Below are 20011 nucleotides of genomic sequence, written 5' to 3' on the forward strand. Positions count from 1 at the left end.
TTGGGCACCATCTTAAAATCATTTATGTATGTTTCCATTCAGGCTAACAGAAAGAGCCCAACAGGCTGTATAAACAGGAATTCAAGACTGAAAGTTTTCACCACCAGCATTTTCAGAAATAAAAATCCTTTGTTCCCTTCTGCTGACTGATCCGAGGCTCAACCTCCAGTCCCACTCAATTCCCAGTTGGATTGTGGCCACAGTGACAATGATGTTCGCCAATAGTATGCTTGTTTACTCCATGGCAGGTGGTTCTCAGAGAAAAACAAACCTACTTATGAGGCAGGTACCATTTTCACCTCACATTTACACATGGATAGTGAATTCACAGAGAATGCCAGTACTCTGGACAAACTCCAGGCAACACAGACTATGGTCACAAGCAGTGTGGGGAAATCCTGGGCACTGTTCCATTCTATGTTTCCACCAAGTCACATCTGGTCCTGAAAATCCCTGACAGGGGCCAAGTCTCCAGCACTTGGCATGACCAGAGGAGTACCTGCTGGTATCCAAACCACCATCCCATTCTACAAAGAAGGGAGAAACCACAAGGCAGAACTTGATACCTCTTTGTGATAGTTGATCTCCCTTTCTCCCTATTTCCCTTTCTCCATCTTCTTCTCTCTTCCCACCTCCCTCTTCTTCCCCCTTTCATTCTAACTCCCCTATCTGTCTCCCCACTCTTCCTCTCTCCATTTCTTCTGTGGGTAGTTTTAAAGCCATTCACACTTTTTTGATTTTCAATTTAAAATTGTTCCATATGAATGCATCCTGCCTAGACCTGGCTGGAATCATAGCTAGATTAGCATAGGCTATTCATCAAACCTCTGAGATACATTTCCTACTGTAGAAAATGGGGTCATTTTTAGAATTACAATAAAATTCAAATTTTAATGGTCTTCATTATTTTCATAAAATGATTGCCTGAAAGTATGATAATCTTCTCAATTCTATTAAACCTAGAGAGAACCTCTGGGAGGAAGGAATGAGCACACTCCTGAGTAGAGGTGGACAGGGACAGGGCAGGAACACTGCCTGAGCTTGCTGTGCTCCCCACAGACACCCACAAAAGAAGACTTTGTCAAATGTACATTCCTTTAATGAAATCAGTAACTTTCTTGAGGTTACACTACAGTTTTATGATCTTCCTCACCTTTCCAAAGATCTCATTGATTGTAATATGAACAAAGATGGATGCTTCTGTGAGTCCTTCCAAGTAGACATGCCGGTAGCCTGCAAAACCAAAAAGAATTGGTTCTTTCAGTTGAATTTGGCTTTCCAGAGGGTACCACAGAATTAGGTATCTGTCTTATTTATCATTCTCACATTTTACATCACATCTATCATATAACATGATTTACATAATGAATTTGACAAATATCCTGTGGGACCATGTCATATATTAAACCTTCCAAAGAGAAACCATTAAGCCAGCATATAATAGACCCTATATACTTCTCTTCCACAGTAGAAAACAAACAAAACCAAAAAAGGAATAGCCAATCCAGAGAGGAAAGGCCAGCTTACACCTACCAGGTACTAGGCTGCTGAAGGTCACGGTCCTTTGTCCCACAAAGTCTCTTCCAATTGGATCATGATCCCACACAAGGAACCGAACTAAAGCTATTTCTGGCATGTGGACTGTAAATGTTAGGGTTTCTTCCCACACAGGGTTAAATCCTTAGAGAAACAGAAAAAAGAAAAATCAGAAAAAGCAAAGGGCTTGGCTGGAAATGATTTAGTAGCAACGTCTGTAGAGCAGACAGTGAAAATTGCTTGTAATGGTTATTAAACTCATGAAAATGCCCGAGCCTCTCCAGGATGCCCTCCTGAAGGAAAGCCTCCGAGTTTACTCCACTATCAGAAAATAATTGGTAGGAAAATTGCCAGTAAATTATCACATCACATCAGTTCTATTAATCTCTGATGCCCATTGTATCAGGAAGCTTCTTAATCGTCACTAAAAAACTTCAATAAACTTAAAAATTATAGTAGTATTCTAAGAGTATTTTAGCAGAAACATTATAGAAAGTTACCCCTTAATAGAACCATATTTCTCATCTACCAAAGCTTTTCCCGCTGGAGTAACTAACCACCATTTCATATGGTTCTTTGTAGCTTTTGATTCTGTTATGTACAACAGTCCTATTTAACTCCTAGAGAAACCCTGTAAGAGTAGCAGGGCAGGGACTTGTGGATTCCCTTTGTTTTGTATTTTGAGACAGGATTCCATGCAGTAGTCCAGGTTGTCTTGGAACTCATGATCCTTCTGTCTGTACCTCCCATGTGCTGGGACTACAGATATGAGCCACCACACCCTGCTTGTTTTGGTCTAAGTAAGGAAAACGTACACACATTATCAAGTTTCGAACTACAACTTTTTCAAATTTATACAAGTAACACATGCTTATACTTTTGAAAGTCCAAAATATTTGTTACTCATTTTATAGTTTATAGAATTGCTGTTCACAGAAATGTGTTGAAGGTCCTATAGTGAGCAAGAGGCCCAAACTAGATTGTGCACTGCACATTCTTAGTGGCTTCTCGTGAAGCAAGAACTTACTCTATTTTTGTATGCATTGAACATGAAAAAGAAAGCATATGCCTTGGTTCAAATACTGCAATAGTCTGCATGTGGTTTGTCCCCTAATAATTTCCACTTTGCCCTATAAAAGCCACAAGCTCATTAAATAATGAGAGGCTGAAAATCAGGGAGTACCTGCAGTGAACCAAAGAGATTATCTTTTTTGTTGACTCTGTCATGACCCCTCAGTTACATCTGCAACTAAGAAAAGAAGAACAATTTCCTGAGCCCTGAGAAAATCGAACAAAAGAAGGGCTTTAAGAATGTTATTTCCTCACAGGTTCACTTTACTTTTGAATAACTAACATTCCTACAAGGAGGCTCCCTGAGAACTGCTGATTTCTCAAATGTTTTGATAACCTTGATTTCAAATCATTTTAAGATATTAATTAATATAAATTAAGAAAATATGTATGAAATAATACTTGTCAAATATAGAACAGGCAAATATAATTTTATAAGATTATCCAGAAAAATATACTAGACTTGGGTAAAGGCAATACCTTCTTGCTACTATTGAAATGCTGGCCACTCACCATATTTCAGAAGTAAATGGGCCAGAGAATTGGGGCCCAATCTTTAGATACTTCCATGTTACAAACAAACAACAAAAGCCAAGAGAAACTGACTAACACGTGGGCCTCAGGAATGAGAGTTTCAAGGAGACTCATTTATGAGAACACACGAATCACATTATAAACAACACACTAGGAAGTATTTCCCTGGGTGAGTTTGGAGTCCAGGTCTTTAAGATGACACTCATGCTTTTCCATAGAAAGGCCAAGCAAGAGTCCTAGGGATCTTGATTATAATAACTTCATCAAAATGTACCACGTATCCATCCCAGTTCTTCAGGTGTTAACCAAACCTCCTTTTCTTAGTTGCAGAAGTAACTGGGGGGTCATGACAGAGTCAACAAAAAGGATAATCTCGTTTGTTCACTGGGGGACTCTGATTTTCAGCCTGTCATCATTTAAGGAGCGTGAGGCATGTTATAGGGCACAGTGGTCGACTCCTCCTGAGAGCATGTGTTTGATAGAACTTACTTTCCTTTTTCAGAAAGGAATCAGAAGCTTAGCGAGTGGTTGAATTTTAGCCGTGTGTTGAACACACATGCAGATGGCAGTTACAGATCTCAGCCATCCTGCTCTTCTAAACAGGACATTTTTCCTAGTTGGTGCAAATTGCAGAGCACCTCCTCGGGAGCACACACTGACCGCCATCTTACCATTGTCGTCCACCACCCGAGTCTGATCCTTGCAACAGTCTACTGGCAGTCCAATAATTTCAACTTCAACAAAGGGGTCAATGATCTGTAGAAAAGGGAGGAAGTATTAGTGCCCATGTCACATGCACACGAGTGTTAACGATTCTGAGACTAAATTAGCCAAGTGTTCACATTTCAATAACCTTGATTTTACCACATGCTTACTCAAAGAATTATAGAACCAGGAAGAGCATTTTTAGATATATGAGTGAAGAGTAGAATTAAAACATTAAAAATTTCTTCTACACAAGCTTTTACTCAAAGAACCTACAATTTCAGTTCAGGGTACATTCCCAACCAAGGTAAGAGAATCTCACATACCCCATGCACATAATCTCAGAGAAATTGCAATCTTATGGTCAAACATTGGAAGCAACTTAAAGGTCTACCATGAGTAAGATGGTTACATTGCTCCAATGTCATAAAATCAAAATAAAAAACCTGAAGAATTATTTTGAATCACAGAAGACTGAAGAAAAATGGTAATAAAAAAGTTGCACATGATTCATTTGAAAAATAAAAGAAGATAGACAATTTGAGGATAACCTGAAAGGATTAGATACAGGTACTATATTAGATGATATTGTATTTTGTTGTAGTTTTACAAGAGAATGCCTTTGTTCTTAATCAACAACTAGTGAGATAGTAACAAATGACTGCCAAGGAAAGCAAACATGTAACCCCCAGCATACATACTTACAAAATATGTATACATGAGGGGACAGCACCACATGTTATAAAATTTAATAATTGCATTAGTGAATTGAGGAGATCCATTGGACCATTCTTGCAACTTTTCTGGAGCTAAAGACTTCTCAAATTGAAAAGCTTGAGAGACACAAGAAGTGTGTATTTCTTTCTTCAGACATAAAGAAATACACACAAACTTTCTGATTATACCAATTAACTAGTCCCGCTGTTGAACGCAGAGCAGAAGGTAAAAACAAAAAAGGAAAACAGAGTGATGGGTCCATCGGAGAAAGCTGCAGCAGACGCAGAGGCGATGGCCCTGGCTGATGTGTTCCTTTCTGTAACTGGGCACTGTGCTATCTGTTAATAAGTACAGATATTGGAAAGAGCCATTATGAAGAGTGGGATAAGCCTAGGGAGGAGAACTGTATGTGTGTGTGTGTGTGTCGTGCAGTACTGTACTACACCATACCGCACTATGAAGAAGGGGATGAGCCTAGGAAGGTTTTGTGTGTGTGTGTGTGTGTGTGTGTGTGTGTGTGTGTGTGTGTGTGTGTGTCTGTGTGTGTGTGTGTATGTGTAGCACTGCATTGAACTGCATACAGGTCAGATAAAGTCTGACATGAAGTATTCACAGCGGTATGAACATGCAGAGCTGTGTGATCCCACCCACAAGGTCAGGGGTGATAGTTGAGAAGGGGAACGTGCCGAGAGCCTGGAGCGATGGGCAGCCCTGAGAGGAGGACATGGAAACGGGCCTGACTGGCCAGTGGGGAGAAATAAAAGGCTGCCGTATCCCGCAACAGAAGGACAGCAGCTGGCGACAGCAGTCTGCATGTGGCCACAAAACATGAGGCCAAGGAGCAGGTGCACCGAGGAAGGTTGCCAGACATGTGTGATTTAGAAGCTAAATACATGCTTTGGGTCATGTTTCTGCCAATAAAGAACTCAGCCTTTGTTCTTTACATCCAGACTGCCAGCATCAGTCTTGAATTGTGAACTAATATCATGCCTTCAAGCCTCCAAAGCAGGTGATAATACAGCCCTGCAGGAACTCTGTGTGACTGACAGAAAACCAGCTCATGCCTGGTAAGTGGAAGTCAAGACTTACTTAGAAACACAGACACACGTATATACCCACCCACAAACATTACATAGACACACACACACACACACACACACACACACACACACACGTATACATACACACACTCATATATAAACCAACACACATACCCCTAAAGACACTGAGATGACTGCTTAAATGCAATAAAATAATCTCATACTTAACTAATTAGGCAGTCAGATGTAACTTACCTCGCCTCGGTCTCCAAACATAGAGTCAGGGGGTTTGGGAAGTTGCTGTCCACTGATCACTTTCAAGATGAGCTGTTTTTTGGGGTTGGCAGGAAGTGGATCACCAGAAAAAGGGTTGAAAGTACCTAGGCCATGTAAAGTAGAGGTCAGTAGCATAGGAACACACCCCCCCCACACAAACACACACAGAGTCTGTCAAACAAAGAAACAACAGTGTCATTTATCACAGTGTTCGCTAGAACTAAGAAATTATCATGTAACCATCAATGTGACTTTCAGCAGAAGCAGCAGCAAGCACTCCATAGCTGTCTGTTCATTACACTCTTTCCAAAAGCCATGGGATGGGATCCTTTAAAGCAATGTCTACAGCGCAACCATGACATGGATGGACAATCTATTTGAATGCCTATAAGCATCACAAGAAGGGCAGTTATGCCAGATTCCAATCATTGTCTACGCTATCTCAGGTCTAGAACAGATACAGGGAACAGAAAGAAAATCTGAAATTAAGTAGAGAACAGAAACTCTGTTGTCTAACTTCTACAAATCCAGTTCAGTGGGTAACGCGCTTGCCGTGAAGCCTGAAGACTTGAGCCCAGTCCTTGGCACCCACAACGGTGGGAGAAGAGAACAGACTCCACAAAGTTGCCCTCTGACCTCCACTAACATACACATAAACACACATGCCCACATTAATAACAATAATAAATTCAAAACTTTTAAATAGCGGCGTATCACCCGCATTCAGATACAGCTGTGAACCTGGCGCTTACCTCTGCACATCTGCTGCGGCTTGAGGATGTAGCCGCAGTTGCCGTTTGCCTTGAATTTTGCCCGATTTAACTGCATCATTCGTCCTTCAGACTGGTAGTTCAGAGCCACTGTGAACATTGAGAGTTTGAGAGGGTTAGACACAACTTAGAGTTAGCAAGGTAGAGAGGGGATGCAGAGGACCACTCCCCTCAGGCCACACCCACCTAGCTGGCAGCCTGCATTCCAATAGGGCAGAGGGTTGAAGTTACTGGAGTCAATGCGGTAGGCAGAGGGGTAAATCCTTGTGAGCTGCTTTTGGTTGTAGATCATGAATTGCTCTGACTTCTGCTGGACCACTTGATGTGCTCTTGTTTCACTGAAGGACAACACATTCCCCGTGGTCCCTAGCGGTCAAAGAAACAGGGAAAGTGATGGACGCACCAAAGCCAGTACTCTTCCTGAAGGACTGGATAACGCCAGAGCCCACCCACAGCCCACCGCGGAAGTGGATCCAACCTGTTCAATGAAAGACTTCAGACATATCAAATCCACCAAAGACCTTCCACAAATTAAAGGTTCACCCCAGAATCGGAATGGGTTCAGAGTGACTCACCCCACTCCTTGGCAAGTTATATGCAGAACCACCAAAAGAAAGTGTCAGGAAAAACGAAACTCAGAGACACTCTGGTTGGTGGCAGCTCATGTGTGCTATCTGAACCCTCCTCACAAGAGGACCCCATTGCAATTGACTGAGACTCAGCTGCTTATCAGAACAAGAAGTTAAAGTATCTTTACCCATCACGTTAAGCTGTAGCTGGTTAGACAGAGGAAGGTTTAAGTTAAACATAAACAGGTATGAACAAAGTTTTAGACAAAATTTGCCATTTAACAAGCCACAATGTAAGCAACTTCTGACCAAAAAAAGACCCATTTAAGACTCCATTCTTAGGACTCTGTTGCCAACGCAAGGTCAAATAAGAACTGCATTTGCTAAGGTGCCCCCATTGTGTGATCCCATATTCTCCCAGAATCCAGTTGTTTCATTGATTCATGTCTGGTCAGCAAGAAGAGGCAGGAAGGAAAACTATTTCGTAGGTTCATGATATAAGCTGTATCTTTGGCAAAGATGCAGGTGACAGTGAATGGATGAAGCCACATATACAACTTACTCCTGACACCAGAGAGACAAACATTGAAGATGGTCATTAAAAACGCACATGGACGCCTTTAATCCCAGCACTCGGGAGGCAGAGCCAGGCGGATCTCTGTGAGTTCGAGGCCGGCCTGGGCTACCAAGTGAGTTCCAGGAAAGGCGCAAAGCTACACAGAGAAACTCTGTCTCAAAAAACCAAAAAAAAAAAAAAAAAAAAAACAAAAACAAAACAAAACAAAAAAAATGCACATGGAGGGCTGGGGAGATGGCTCCGTGACTATGCACTTGCCATGTAACTGTGTGGACCAGAGTTCAGATACCTAGAACCCACATAAATGTCTAGTGGCTGTGGTGGCCTGCCTGGAATTCGTCCTTGGGAAGGTGAAGACAATGGAGCTCCACAGCATGCTAGCTAGCAAGACTAACAATACTGGTGAGCTCTGGGTTTGATGGAGAGACCCTACTCAGTGAATAAGGTGGAAGAGCAATGAAGGATGATTTTCAACATAAACCTCAGTTGGGACTTCATATGCATGCCCACTACCATGTGTGTGCTGCATACATAGACATGTACATACATACAAGCAACACATAGGCCCGAAAATGTAAAAAAGTAAAAAGCACATGTGAAATACATGTACTAGTGAACAATATTCAGGGTCCAAGAAAATGAAGGAAAAATGTCACTTTGGAAAAAAAAAAAGAACTTGAGTTTTGAAGGTGATTTGATCGCTCATGGAGTCAATGCCTCTGTCTGAAGAGAGGCATGTGAGAGACAGTGCCCATGCCATAATGCCAGCAACTCTGGAGGAAAGAGGAAGATTCCCAGTTGAAAGGTTGCCTGCACTAGCAAGTGACTTCAATACCATCCCAGGCAACTTAGACACTGTCCCAAAATCAACACAAGAAAAGATGTATGGCTATAACTCAGTAGTAGAGCATAAAAATGGAGAGAGGTAGAAATGCATGGTGCCTGCACCTGGGTTTCTGCTTGGACAAGAAAATGTTGTCAATGTAGACTCTACAGATGTGAGGGTCGTGTGGAATAAAACTTTAAACATTCCCCATTTTGTCCCCATCCATCTCTTGAGCCATCATCACAGTGCCTCAGCTGTTACCCACATTTACCAAACCTCACATCCTGGAACCAACTGTTTACTCCTGTGTCTACCGGGCCTGCTGCGGAGGGCCAGCCTGAATAAAGAGCAGGCTTGCCCAGAGTCTCATTCTCACCAGACTCTGACAAGGTGAGAGTCTAAATCCATGGAAACCAAGAATGGAATGTAGTTGCTGTGCTCAGACCGTAGCTGTCTGGCTTTGTTTGTTGGCAATGTGGTCTGCCAGGGTACCCGTTGCCCTGGGGGCTATACTCCCATGGGTGGGAAAAGTTGGCAACTGAGTCAGTGACATTCCATAGTGACATTCAGTGACATTCCATAGCTGGAATCTGAACTAGTCAGAGCTCAGGAAGAAGAGATGGGAGGACTGTAGTTTTTAACCTAGTGATTTCTCTAGCATGGGGCCTGTTCTCTGAAAACAATTACTAATAAATATTATGGACAGAATACATGAACAGAGTTTATGCATCTCAACAAAACTAAAATTGAATGTATGTGCTGATTCTGGTGGATAATGCTTTGAATAGAGCAGGAGAAAATATACTTATCGACAAACCCAGTTCATATGGAGCATCACTGCAATCAATACCTGAGTTATTTTTTCTGATTCTCCACATAAACAGGCTCGCCAGGGTATCGTTAAGATGACCTTGCTTACTAAGCTCGCATTAATTAATATTCTAATGGAATTGAGTTGTTTTGCAGAAAGATAAGCAACATTATCATTATGTACTGTTCATTTTGTATCATTTTTAAAAAATTAAAGACAAACCAGATGGAGTTTAAGAGGTAAACAGTACTCAAAATTATTTTCCCAAAGCCACTAGGCTTGTGATTTCCAAAGGTATTACTAATAAACATGTTCATTCTGTAAACCAGCTATACATTCAACTCCATTCAGCTAGTCCCTGGTTTAATCTGGGAGCCATGGGCAGTCATTATAAGAAAGCATCACTTGCTAGTTGAGAGTCTTGAGGTTTCTCTTTTCCCACAGATAGTGTTCATTTAAATTTTTGCATAACTGCCATTGTTTCAGGAGGAAATACAAACCCAGGTGGAAGAAAAGTCATCTTTCAATGGGTACAGAAAGTGTACTTGTGGATTATGGCCAAGAAAAAAGAACTGAGTGAAGAGTCCGAGGCCTGTGAGGACAACAGCCTTTTCCCCACACTGCTGTCTTTGTGCTGAGACCACTGAGAAAATGGACGTTCTGGTTGCCATTATACTCTGCTATAATTAAAATGGATTGAAGCACCACAGGTCTATTGTATCTCAGTAAACATTGGGTGATGAGAGCACCACAGGACAATTGCTCCTCAATAAACATTTGGTGACGGAAGCACCACAGGTCTATTGTATCTCAGTAAACACTTGGTGATGGGAGCACCACAGGTCTATTGTATCTCAATAAACATTTGGTGACAGGAGCACCACAGGTCTATTGCTCTTCAATAAACATTTGGTGATGGGAGCACCATAGGCCTATTGCTCTTCAATAAATATTTGGTGACGGGAGCACCACAGGTCTATTGCTCTTCAATAAATATTTGGTGACAGAATGAAATAGGACACAAGGAGGGAAAGAACAACTAGGAGACTCAAAGATGAGGACAGCTGTGACTGGACCCTCCTAGCTTGATACAGTGGAAAGCAGTGAGACAGGGATGGAGAGGTGTCTCTGAGTTAAGAGCACTCTGAGGACCGTGGTTTGGTTCCCAGCACCCACAGTATTCTGTAACTCCAGTTCCAGGGGATCTAACACCCATTCCTGGCCTCCACAGGCACCAACTATGCATGTGGTGCACATACATACATATAGGCAAGATACTCATATACACACAATATATAAATCATTTTTAAAAAGAAAAGAACCAAGGAAAAATCCATGAGAACCAGTGACGCTGAAATATGTCTACTCTTTTTGTTAAAATTTCAGTCAGTGAAATAAACTACTTTATTCAAAGTCAAAATGTTTAATGAGAAAATGTGGTCTCTCCAGGATATTGTTATAGCTAATTAATTCACTCCTTCTGGTCATTCACACTTGAAATGGCCATCTGTGACCTGGTCATGAAGGTAGGTCAGATCTCCACAGTTCGAGTCCTGGAGTGAGACCTGACATTATTATTGTTATAGTAATAAAAGCCTTCCCCACCCTGTAGGAAACTTCTCTGACCTCCAGGCAATAGGTACCTACCAACAATTAACACAGCCCCGTATGTGAGCTCACAATCACATTAGCTATCATTTTCCTGACAAATGAAATTCCATACAGTCACAGACATGTGTCGGAATGATCTGATCAGTGACAACATTAACTAGCAATGACAAAGAAAAGTCAAGAGTGTTGGGACGAATGAGAGATTCTTGGGCCTTACCATCATCCACAATATCCTGGGCTGCCACGGAGTTTGTGTACACCACCAGGTCCGAGAGCTCTCTGCACAGTTTCATGGTTCTCCTTCGGCGGCCCAGCCTGCAGAGCATACACTCAAATGAATGAGTCTAGAGCTGGAAGGGTTGGGAGCCTCTGGTTGCTCTACCTTCCCTGGGACTTGATGGAGCCGGAACTGGGCCCCAGGTCTGACTCCCCATTCAGTACTTCTGTGGTGTCTACACCATCCTACCCCCTTAGTTCTAGTCAGGCTCTGCAGGGAATCTGCCTTGGTGAGTTCTCTTGTGAAACAGCTGCTCAGCTGGGGGCAATCACAGGAAACAGAGTTAGACCCAATAGGTACAGAAATGTGGGCAATAAAACCCAAATACATAAAAAGAAATGAACCAAAAATTTGACAGTGATTTTTCTTTAGAAATACAATTACAAGTATTTTAAATATTCTTTAAATGATTATACATTGTATTATGTGAAATTTAGCTTTCCTAGGTACCTTCTAAGTTTTCTCCCTACAAAATATTCTTATAATCTTGACTATAGCCTTACATATTTAACCACTACTCTTTACCACAGTAAAATCTCCACATGCCACCTCATTACTCGCGCACAAACACACACACACACACACACACACACACACACACACACACACACACACACACACGTTTCTCCTCTAGAGAAAAGTTAACTATCAAACACTTCAATGCTCATCAACACTACTCCAATGGCCAATAAGCGCACAAGATAATGGTCAATCAACATCACTAGTCAAGAGCTAAGTGCAAATGTACAAGAAGGTACCATGTCTCTTCTGTTAGGATAGCTATAACTAAAAAGGTAGGTGAGTGACAATAAGAAGAAACTCAGACACAATCGGGGAATATAAATGGTGCAGTTCCCCTGGGAAATGGTTCCCAGTTGGTCAAGTGAAAGAGTTACATTGTTACCTAGCAATTCTACATCGATGTAAAATCCTGCATCTGAATATGCATGACAACACTTTTTATCAACCAACAAAGTGAAAGCTCCCAAAACATCCCCCAACTACTGAATGAAATACATAAAATGTAGTATATTCATATGGTGGGTGGTTAAGCAACAAAATTGAACAGAGCATATGTATGCCACAATGTGAGTGAATCTTGAAAACACAAAACTATGCCTGGTCTGAGCTCCTTCTGAGTTTTAAAAAATACTTATTTTATTTTTTTGAGATTATAACACATTATCTTCATTTCTCCCTTCTATTTCCCCACTATAAATCCTCTCATATATGCCTAAACACTCTTTAAAATTCATGGCGACTTTTTCATGAATTGTTGTTACATACATATATGCATATGTATATAATATATATTCCTAAATATATAAATGCAATCTTCTCAGCCCATATAATGTTATTTGTTTGTATGTTTTCAGGGATGACCATTGGAAAACTCAGAAGGAACTCAGACCAGGCATAGTGGTATACACCTGTAATCTCAACAATGGACAGATAAAAGCAGGGAGATTACATGTTGAGGCTAGTTTGGGCTACCCAAAGTCTTTGCCCAAGAAAATCACTGTTGATATCATCTCAACTGACAATAAGTGAATGCATAAACAAATGTGTTGATGTATTAAAAAAAAAATAGAAAACACAAAACTGAATGAAAGAAGCCAGGCAGTTATAAAAGGTCAAATATTGTCAAGAAAAAGTCTACCCAGAGACAGAAAGGAGAGGGGAGCAGACTGACTGCTGAGGGGTAGATTTTTTTCTTGGGATGATGAAAAGGTTTGAGAACTAGATATTAAAGATAAAAACTGGACAAATCAGTGTCAGATCATGCTTAAAACTCACAAGCAAAACTCCCAAGACCGTCAGCGGCATGAAGACTTCTACGTAAAGTTAGTTCTTTATATTGCTCAGACCAGTAGTGAATTGGGTTAGTGAAGTCCCAGGGTGACCGTCTGGGATGCTCAGGCTCTCACAGGTATTAGGAGAAAAATCTCTAACTGACTCAAGAGCAGCATGTAACCTTATTTCATGTAATACCTGTGGTGACCTCTGGCTTTTCAAATGCTATTCCTTCACTAACTGTGCATAAGACTCTTTGATTTAGAAATAGCAAAGTTCTTCTGAAAGGTGTTCCTATCTCTCCTGTATCTTTTACTGTAACTAATATTCAACTTTTCTGCATATTTCTCCTCTGCCCTCACTAACGAGCATTTGATGCATATGCATCCCATTACGGCTCAAATATAAAGCCTACCTGAGCATAATGGTAAATTCCTATAAGGCCTTTATGGCTTTAATATCTCTGTTCAGTAAAGAGACAAAGTTGTATGTGTGTGGGGGGGTGCATGAGTGCATCTGTGTGTGTGTGTGTGTGTGTGTCCACTTACACCTATTTACCTACTCACAGTATGGTTTATGTTCCTTTGGGACTGCCAAGAAGTCCCGATCACAGCATGGGTCACAACTGGGTTCTTGAAAACAGTCATCATGAATACTACTGGCAACAGCTTAAAGAGGGGAAGCAGGAAACTTTCCACACCTAGTACCCTCCTCTATTTTCAGATCATGTGTTTACTCCAGCCCTTCTCTTTCAGCCTCCCCACCCCCAATCTCGGGACTCCTTTCTTGCTTCTTGGCCTCTACAGGTGTCAACACAATTTGAATAAAGAAATCTGAAAAACTGAAGTGAGGATCTGCATGAGAACACATGGTGTCTGTCTTTCCGGGTCTAGGGTACCTCGCTCACTATAATATTCTCCAGCTACATCTATTTTCCTATAAATTTCATAATTTCACATTTGTATGGTGTTGAATTGGACTCTGTGACGTCTAAGCACCGCATTTTCATTAACCATTCATGGGCTGGCAGACACATGAGCTAACTCACTTTCCTAGCTATTGTGGATAGAGCAGCAGTGAACATCGAAGTACAGGCATCTCTGTGACAGGCTACATGGAGTCCTTCGGATATACGCCCAGGAAGTGTGGCCAAGTCCTATGGAAGTTCCACTGCTAGTTTTCTGGGACACTCCATACTGCTTTCCATTGTGGCTGTACCAGTTTACACTCCCACCAGCAGCGAAGAAAGATCCCCCTTTCCTCTCATCCTCGCCATCATTTTTGCCGTTTGTTTTCTTGACAATAGCCATTCTGACTGGGGTGAGATGGATCTCAAAACATGAAAGTGTTTGAATGTGCATCTCCCTGGTGACTAGCGATGTCGAACACTAGTGTTTATTAGTCATTTATATCTTTCTTTGAGAACTCTCTGCTCAGTCCCATAGCCTAGTCTTTAAAATTAGGTTATTATCTACTGTTTAGTTGTTTCAGTGTTCTGTATATTCTACGTGTTAATCCTCTGTCCAGTGTATATCTGGCAAAGGGAGGGAGGGGAATACTAGGTGTAGAGATGTTTAAACAGGGATGGAGTTGGGCATGGAGAGAAGGAGGGGGAAGGTTAATCAAAACTAAGAATTATAAAAAAATAGAGAAACCTATTGTTTTAGGCTTGCAGACTCAGAGGGTAAAAGCATTTGTTACCATGTCTGACAACCTGAGTTTGAATGCCAGAACTCACATGGTTGAAGGAAAGAACTAATTTTTACAAGCTGTCTTTGAGAGAGAGAGAATTTTTTTTAAATCTTTTTAAAGGAACCTGTTTTCTAAGATAACTAAATAATACTATTTTTTAAAAAGAGTTAGTAGGGAAATGGCCTGTGTGGCAAATAATGCCGTGCCTAGAAGCCATGATTAAGTAAACAAAAACTCCAGTGCTAGGTGTGGGATGCCTTCATGTGAACTGGTGGTTAAGGGAGACTTCCAATACAACACAGACAGGCTCTTGGCACTTGGCTGTCTACCAGGACTAGGTAGACACAACTGCTGAGGATCCCATACACACTGGCTGCAAGAAACAGAAATGAAGCTGGAATGAGGCAGGCACGTTCCTCCCGGCCAGCTAGCTCCCATAGTACACCAAGGGGCTCCGTACAGGTTGCTGGGGGAGAAGAAGCTTCAACAGCCTAACCTGAGAAGTCTCTCTTTGCAGTGAATACCGGGGCATGCAGAGACTCATGGCTGCTCAAAGTGCAGAGAACAAGTGACAGTTGAATGCTCAGTCCTAAATAAGACATGTAGACCTCCCCAGCTAAGGGTTAGGGAATGCTGCAGAAGAGGGAGCAACAAGAATGTAAGAGCCGGAAGTCAGGGAGGAGGCTGTGAAAGGTCATCTTCTGAGTCTGACACCGCCACTGCAATCAGCAGCAGTGGCGAGGTTAGCTGCACTGAGCCTGCACAAGACTGGTCCGATCAACTGTCAGTCATGGATGAGGGAGGGGCTTGTGGGGGCCTTACCACTCCCTGTTGAACTATTGGTACTAGTAGGTTCTAGGAGAGAAGGAGTCATTGTCTTCAGCCATGTGTCCATTAGGGAGCCCACCAGGTTCCATTGGCTAGTTCTAAAGCCATGATCACCCAGAGAGGTCTGTTTAAACTCGCTGGATCCCAAAATAAAATGATACAAATGTGAGATTTGTAGGGAAGAGGGAGGGCTGACAGGGGTGGTAGGAAGGTAAGAGAGGGTAGGGAGTGAGAGTAATCAGAATTCATTATATACATGAATGGAACTGTTAAAGAACAGGTTTAATTAATAATAAGAAAAAGACGCCGGGCGGTGGTGGCGCATGCCTTTAATCCCAGCACTCGGGAGGCAGAGCCAGGTGGATCTCTGTGAGTTCGAGGCCAGCCTGGGCTACCAAGTGAGTTCCAGGAAAGGCGCAAAGCTACACAGAGAAACCCTGTCTCGAAAAACCAAAAAAAAAAAAAAAAAAAAAAAAAAGACGAAGTTCAAATTTAGAAGTCTGAATGGAGGTAGTCTGCATGAGTGAATACTGCTGCCCCTGGAAGTCCTAAGTCTCTAAATGAAATTCTCAGCGCTAAGGGTAGACTATTTCCTATGTTTGTTGATCAAGAAGACTGCAGGAGCTCCTGAAACAATACAGGCTGTGGCCATTGCTCTTGGCTGCCTATCAGAACTAAGTGAAATCCCTCTGTTCTATTCCACAGCCCATTTTGTTGTGTGTTATCTTTATGCTCAGTTTGGCTTTAGTTCTCTGAATATTCTAGATATTAATCTTCTGTCATAGGTATAGCTGACAAAGATTTTCTCCAGACTCTGTTGATGAAGACACCATATATCCCACCTGCAGGACATGGAGAAATCAAGAAGAAACTGATTGGAAACTTATTTCTTGCTCTCTAGTTTCCATAGCACTAGTAGGTTCTCTGCAGGACACTCTGGGAGAAAAGTCAATATCTTACCCAGCTAAGGACCATGCACCAGGCAAGATCTGCTCATTGGTGCAAATAGTGGCATTTCTATGTGGGAGTAACCAACAGTACCCACTGCTTTCTGACTGGGTTTGAGGGCTGCTCCATGGAAAGGTGTATGTGTCTGGTACTATACATGTGGTGAATGGGCTATACCTGAGGCAGGTCACAGACTACAGCAAAACCTACTGCCATTGTTTTGCTAACAGGACAAGTAGCCAAACTGCTATATAACTACATGCTTGCAACCAAAGACTACTCCTGCTCCCAGCCTTGAGCAGAGAAACTTCTTCATACAGTAAGTAGCATTTAATGGAAATACTTATAACTGGCTAAAAGTGCTGAGAATTAGTGACTGTTGAGTATTCTGCTCTAAAAGGAACATCTACATCATGACCTCCAAGGCCTAGGGAGCATCATGGAAGTTGGGGAAGAAAGAATGTAAGAATCAGAGGATTAGGAGACATGTTAGGAAACACTGTTTTCTGGCTATGGTGTGGCCATTATGAACACACAGCATCTGCGGATAACAATATGAGACCTGCACAAGACCTTCAGCATTCCATCCTGGTTGAGGGAGGGGATTATGAGGGTCTACCACTCCCCGAGGAACAACTGGCAGTTAAATGGTTCTGGGACTAAGGGAGTATAACTTTGTTCAGTGGTGTAGCTACTGATAAGTGTCCCAAGCTTCAGCAAGTGACCCTGTACTCATACTCATGTCAAGAACCCTAATTCATCTCGGTGGGTCCAAAGAAAGACGTGAAAGTAGGAGGAGGCCACGTTGGGAAGAAGTGAGTCAGCAGGAGCGGGAAAGGAATGAGAGAGGGTAATAATGGGTAGATATGACCAGAATACATTGTATATGTGTAAAGTTGTCAAGAATAATAAAATGGGAGCTAGTATTTTTGAGCATTTCTTTAATGGAGTTGGGACCTACCATGCTAATTAATATGCAATTCCTTTAATCCTTTCATGTCCCTAAGAGATGGAGAGCTTACCTTGCTCAGTACTGAAGATGATTGGTGGATAAGTAAACACCTGTGGTCTGGCTCAAGCCGTATGCTTATCCTGTCCTTCAAGCCCTCTGCCAGTCCTGCATCTGCATAGCCCTCTCCTTTGAAGATACCTTTCACGTGACAACTACTGCCACTAGCACAGGTCCAGTACCTCACTGATGCCATGCTCCCTCCACACAGGATCTCTCTCTTGACCTTCACATTTTACTCCAACACCTTACCTTGTGATCCCTCCCATTCTCTAGATGTACACAACTAAAACAATCCGGATCATAGGATGGAGAGGCCATGGCAGTCTGAGCAACAAGCATGAAGAGGCTTTCCTACCTGTACAGCTGGCCTCCCTCCTTGCCAGGATTCTGGAATATATCTTCCTCATCGTCAGTACTATAGGATTTAGAACGTGATTTTGTAGTTTTCTGTTGGAAAAATCACATTAAACTTAATAATTCACCACATTAGGCACATTCACAACATAAAGAGATTGGACTTGATTTTAACACACACACACACACACACACACACACACACACACACACACAGGTGTGCATGCATGTGCAGGCATGCACACAAAAAGAATAACCAATAGCAATCATTATATTACACCAGCAATGCAAAACTTAAGAGTTTCATGCCCAAAAGCCAGTTTCTAAGACACAGAAAACTGACATCTTAGAAAAATTATATTAGTTGTATACTTTGCAAATGTCCACAAGAGAGGGCCAAAATTAAAGTATCTATTTAAATAATTATAAGGAAAAAATGTCCTTATGTATAGAAGCTTACTATTGATAAGTGATAAAAGGCAACTTTGGTTCTCAAAAAAGGTATGTATTAAGTAAAAAATAGAATGACTGCCAGTTTACCTCCAATCAGCACATACTCAAATAGTTATGTAAATCAAACTGCTCTTTTGAGTTTTTGACCCATTTTACGTTCTAGGAGTAAAATAAAAATTGATACTCATAGGAATGAGCTGAAAGTCTCCAGAACTAATCTAGTATCTTCTGGACAGATTTTCGGGGCTGGCTCATTCTCACCTGGAGACAGCTCATTAGTTAGGCAACACCTTGCCCAACGAAACAAATGATGGAGATCCCATCATTGCTGAAAGCCTTGAGACCAAACATACAGCTCCTACAAAGATTAGCCATCTAGACAGTCTACTCTGGACATCAGAGAAGTGTGGCTTTGAAAATGAACACTATCCACAAGTCACCACAGGATCACATCTGCTTCCAGATTTTCTCATTCCCGAAACTGAAGACAAGCTACAAAATACCCACTGTACTGACAGTGAGGAGCTACTTCGAACCTCCTCAGGAATTACTTTTGTCCTGAGAACTTCAGATATGGAAGCCCTAGTGTTGAAATTTCCATTCAAGGCTAGCTTTTCAACCAAGCTAGTGGAGTAGCAAGCCCCATCAAGCTTCCTGCTATACTTCAAAAGTAGTGTGTAAATACTACCCATTCTGTAGGATTCTTATTATTTTAATGGTTAAATGAGATGACATAAAAAGCCACTTTGCAATCCATTGATTTTAACTTTCTATGTAAATTATTACTGGTACTTACTAAAATAATTCATAAACAGTCTCATGGACAGCCTACTATGATCACCAGCTGTGTGAAAACATTCACTCTTTGGTAGCTGGAATGCTTCTGAAACATTTACCTCAGAAGATTCATTTTTATTATAAGATACAAAAAGTTAAGAAATTAATAACTAAAGTCAGTGTTGTGGCATACACCTGTAATCCAAGCTCTTGAGAGGTGGAGGCAGGAGGTTGAGTGGGAATGTAAGGCCAACTCGGGCTACACAGCAAGATGCTGCCTCAAAAACAAAAAAAAGAATGATTAATGATGATAATTTTTCTGGCACAGTTTTGATATATGATACGCATGAGATTGTGGCTATTACACCTAGAACCTATTTTCATCATATTTTTTTGTTTCATGTTTTGTACGTTAAGCTCTTCAGAGATCATCCCCCTGTGGCTACACACCTTCCCATTATGCAAAAGAGTCATGGCTTGCTTAATCACTCTTTATGACTGAACAGTTGGTTCTTTTTTTTTTATTGCTGTAACTAATTTCCCTAAATTATCCTCCTTATAGACATGAAATTCCAGATAGAACATCCCTTACAATAGTACAAAAGTTCTCATCAAAACCCTCAAATAGTGTTAAGTTCATCACCCAATAACTGATTTCCTTCATTAATTTTTAAAACTACGTTTAGTTTATGTGTGCATATCTGTGTGGTGCCACACATGCATGCCACAATGTCGTGGGTAGCTGTTTGAGCCATGACCTGAAGCACCACCCCTAGTGAAGCAGCTGTAGCTGTTACACCTGCCTATGACCTTGAGGTACCTGCCCCTGGGGC

The 20011-nt window shown here is 41.6% G+C and overlaps 1 protein-coding gene across 1 annotated transcript in view; it reads right to left on the bottom strand.

Annotated features, from left to right (window-relative positions):
* The window catches only part of Plch1 (phospholipase C eta 1), a 221679-nt gene that overhangs the window by 6606 nt on the left and 195062 nt on the right, over positions 1 to 20011 (bottom strand). Inside the window, exons 14-21 of the mRNA XM_059265418.1 lie at positions 17950 to 18041; positions 11261 to 11358; positions 6836 to 7015; positions 6632 to 6739; positions 5859 to 5983; positions 3813 to 3897; positions 1534 to 1680; positions 1154 to 1233 (exon numbers count right to left, since the gene is read on the bottom strand). Coding sequence (XP_059121401.1) covers positions 1154 to 1233; positions 1534 to 1680; positions 3813 to 3897; positions 5859 to 5983; positions 6632 to 6739; positions 6836 to 7015; positions 11261 to 11358; positions 17950 to 18041 — 915 coding nt within the window. The remainder of the gene's footprint in view (positions 1 to 1153; positions 1234 to 1533; positions 1681 to 3812; positions 3898 to 5858; positions 5984 to 6631; positions 6740 to 6835; positions 7016 to 11260; positions 11359 to 17949; positions 18042 to 20011) is intronic.

The sequence above is a fragment of the Peromyscus eremicus genome, chromosome 6 (genome assembly GCF_949786415.1).
Source record: "Peromyscus eremicus chromosome 6, PerEre_H2_v1, whole genome shotgun sequence".
Lineage (NCBI taxonomy): Eukaryota > Metazoa > Chordata > Mammalia > Rodentia > Cricetidae > Peromyscus > Peromyscus eremicus.